Source organism: Carassius carassius, chromosome 8, assembly GCF_963082965.1.
Source record: "Carassius carassius chromosome 8, fCarCar2.1, whole genome shotgun sequence".
In the NCBI taxonomy this organism is placed as follows: domain Eukaryota; kingdom Metazoa; phylum Chordata; class Actinopteri; order Cypriniformes; family Cyprinidae; genus Carassius; species Carassius carassius.
The window spans coordinates 4,092,341-4,095,697 of NC_081762.1; the positions used below are offsets into that span (position 1 = coordinate 4,092,341).

The 3,357-nt window shown below is 39.5% G+C and overlaps 1 protein-coding gene across 1 annotated transcript; it reads right to left on the reverse strand.

Moving 5' to 3' along the window:
• Positions 1 to 739: 739 nt before the first annotated feature.
• Positions 740 to 2,532, reverse strand: LOC132144625 (coiled-coil domain-containing protein 127-like). Its single transcript, XM_059555185.1, has 3 exons — positions 2,480 to 2,532; positions 1,997 to 2,108; positions 740 to 1,300 (listed from the first exon to the last, which is right to left on the reverse strand). The coding sequence occupies exons 2-3, from the start codon at positions 2,091 to 2,093 to the stop codon at positions 783 to 785; spliced, it is 615 nt and encodes a 204-aa protein (XP_059411168.1). The 5' UTR covers positions 2,094 to 2,108; positions 2,480 to 2,532; the 3' UTR covers positions 740 to 782.
• Between the last annotated feature and the right edge of the window lie 825 nt (positions 2,533 to 3,357).

Consider the following 3,357-nt stretch of genomic DNA (forward strand, 5'->3'; position numbering starts at 1 on the left):
TCACCTCCTCCCGTCTCCACCATGGCTCCTAACTCAGGTGGTCCGTCCTCCATCCAGGCCTACTCCCAAGGTCCAACCTGTCCTTACCTCTGCTGTTTCTATGGTCTTCTTGGAGGGGGGTGAAATGTCAGACTTGTGTTCCTGTTTCTGTCCAAATGTGCTCCCTGTGACCAAGTTTCTCCCTTGTTTGATTGTGTTCATTTGATTCAGGTGTGTCTTGACAGTTCCTCTCATTTCATTCTGTATTTAAAGTGTTTGCGCTATGTTCCCTGTCTGGTATTGTTAGTCTCCTGATGATGCTACATGTGTTTCCTGCCTAACCTGTGTAACTCTAGATGTTTAATAAAGTCTGTTATCCTGAATCTCCTTCGTCTCTGCGCTCCTTAACTCACATTAAGCGACCCTGACACTTTCCCTTTAAATATCAGAACAGACTGACAGATAAAGCTGTGATTCCTCATGAATCTTTTCATGGCTTTTCACCTTGAACTATTTATTAATTGCTGGTCATACTGGTTCTCCAAGTGCAAAGCTGATTTAAATTCCCACCCCCTTTTAAAGACATGAGCTAGCCTGATTTCATTTGTTACATTTTTGCAGTACATTGCTTATAATTCACTTTCTTTTCTTTGCATTTAATGTCGTATTGACACTTACAAATCAGATTTTTCTCTTCCCACAAAGAAACCATAACAAAATTGAAAAGCTTTATTGACAATAGAGTCTTTTTTTTTTTAAATACATAATTTTAGTGAAACAGATTAATTTCTGCTCTCCCAGTGTCACTTGTTGTCTGTGCCAAGCATAGCTGCCTTAGCTCTCTGGTGTGTTTGAAGAGTGAGTTGCAGCTTCCAGTATCTGAGATACAGCCACATCAGACTCCCATTCCTGCGCTTATCTGTGTTGAGATACTCAGCACAACTGCGATCATTCTTGAAAATATCCCTGAGTCCGTCCTCCATATGCAGATGTGCAAGAAGGGGTTCTTTGGCTGTATAAATCAATAGGTCTTTCTCCATTTCTACCCTCCTTGTATGGTGCACAAAAATACTGCAAAAGGCCCTCTGTCTTTCCATCAGCCTGTATTCTACATCATTCAGAACTGCTAAAGCAATCTGCTCTCGTCCTTTTTCAATATCCAGAGCTTTTTGAAACAGTCTAGGTAGCTCACTTTTCTCTTCCAACCTCATGTAACAATGTTCTTCATTGAGTTTCAGATTCTGGAAAGCCAGGGCTTGAAGATTGATCTCACCTTTGTCATCCTGAATTTCCGTTTGAAACTGCTTGGACCAGATCCATCCTAAGAGAGTGAGAGTAAAACAACCCCCCCCCCAAAAAAAAATAAAATAAATCATATTTATTATTATTGATTCATTTTTACTTCTAATCAATCAGTCAGTTTAAGGAAATGTGCCATATGCAATATTGAAAGCAAGGGGTTAAAATAGGTACTGCAGTACAAATTAAAAATAAAATATTGGCGATGGAGAATTGTCACTCGCCACTCCTCCTTAATGCTCACAGCGGTTGCCAGATTAAGGATCAGTTGATAGTTTCATGAAGTATATTTAATGTGCACTCTGGCAACCTGGGGTGTCAAAATACTACTAGGTAAATTGGCAGATGGTGGAATCACAAAAACCAAAACAAAAACAGATATTGCAACATGGAACATGTTTTTCAAAATAGAATAACTGGCTTTTTGGTGAATAACCTTTGAGAACTTAACAAGATATGGTATTTTTGTGCTTTAGTACAGTCAAAAAAATTACATACAGCACCTTTAAGGCTGATGATACACGGGGCAACTTTTTGAGCAATCTTGCCTGTCAGCTTTTTTTTTTTTTTTTTACAATGATGTTTGGGCACTTTTCCCAATGGGCAACAAACCTCTATCTGGATCATTTGGATCGGTCATGGGCCCTGTGTCACCTGGTGGCCTGCTGTATCTCCATGTATCATCAGCCTAAGGGCATTTGTGTTGTGTAGTACATACCAAAGGCAGCGAGTCCCAGCATGGGCACCAGGAAGGCATAGTATTTCCACTTGCTTCTGTCACCATCACCACCACCCTGTCTCTCTGGTATTGCCATTGACTCAAATCTAATCTTCTTTAGTTTAACATAACATATTAAATCTTAATGACATAAATTAATTGTTTGAATAGCATACACTTAAACACTAAGACATTAAGCCATATAATTTAAATAAAATATCAGTATTAAAATTATTTGAACACAAAGTAAGGCAAAGTTAGTTTAAGAGGCAGATCAGGTCAGACATTGGAAAAGAAAACAAATCAGTCAGAGAATACCACCATCTGAGTCATTTTGTTTGCTGGTTGCATAAAGGAAGAAAGTCATCAAAAGTAGTTTTATATATGTATAAATATTTTAACATATAAATAATTTTAGCCCCTCTTATAATACAGTATGTAAAATTATTTCAGTCCATCATGTAATATGTAAGATTAACTTACCTTCTCTTTAAGGATCAGAACAGACTGACGATATAAAGCTATCCACCCTGACCTATTTTAGAACTAGTTATTACATGCCTCTGTTGAATACTTGATTCTGATTGGTCAGCAGTGACATTCTGTGGTATGTTATCCCTGGTTAACAACCTGTAAAAGCTGATAACACAGGCTCATCCGGGTAACAGCAGTCGGCTCTGTAATCTTGCTTGAACTTTTTTTTTTTTCTTGGTGGAATCTTTGTGTTTGTTTAGCTAATAAAATATTAAAACTCGATTTAAAATGGTGTACAATTGTTTAATTATGTCATCCTGGTATCACGAACTCACTCTCGTTTCATACAAACCCAGCTGCTGCCATTTTGCTACGATTGTTTTGTACACTGTAATGGATTATAAGAGAACTAACAAACTGGTAAGGTTTGAGCCCCCTTCTGCTTTTACCCCTCCTTACTGTTCTTTGCAGCCCAGTTGGGGTCTTTCCTTTTTATCCAGATCCACCTGCATCTTCGGGTTGTCCCCGAACTCCCACCCCCTTCAGGAGCCTGACTATGGATGTGGCAAAAAATCCTCTTCAACCAACCTCTATATAAGCTATACTGCTTTTTCTGTTCATACGCTTCTCCCACTGCACCCTCCAATGGTACAGTTAGTTCCACGATGAACATGAACTTCTGTGAAGTTGACCACCAAGCAAGATCCGGCCTGAGAATGGTGTTTAAAATCTCAGGTGGAAACTTGAGTTGCGGATCTAGGTCTACTTCCATTTTCCAGTCCCGTGCGGCATCCAAGAGGGTGCTATCCACTCTTGCAGCTGGTTTTGATGGGCACTGCCCTGCTCTCATGAAGGGGATAGTGGATGAGTGTCCGGATGTTGGGTGA

Bases quoted from the DNA above. Each gene is read 5' to 3' on its own strand.
- LOC132144625 (XM_059555185.1), bottom strand. From the start codon at position 2,093: ATGGCAATACCAGAGAGACAGGGTGGTGGTGATGGTGACAGAAGCAAG. The intron at 1,301-1,996 runs GTATGTACTACA...TCACTCTCTTAG, and splicing joins GCTGGGACTCGCTGCCTTTG to GATGGATCTGGTCCAAGCAG.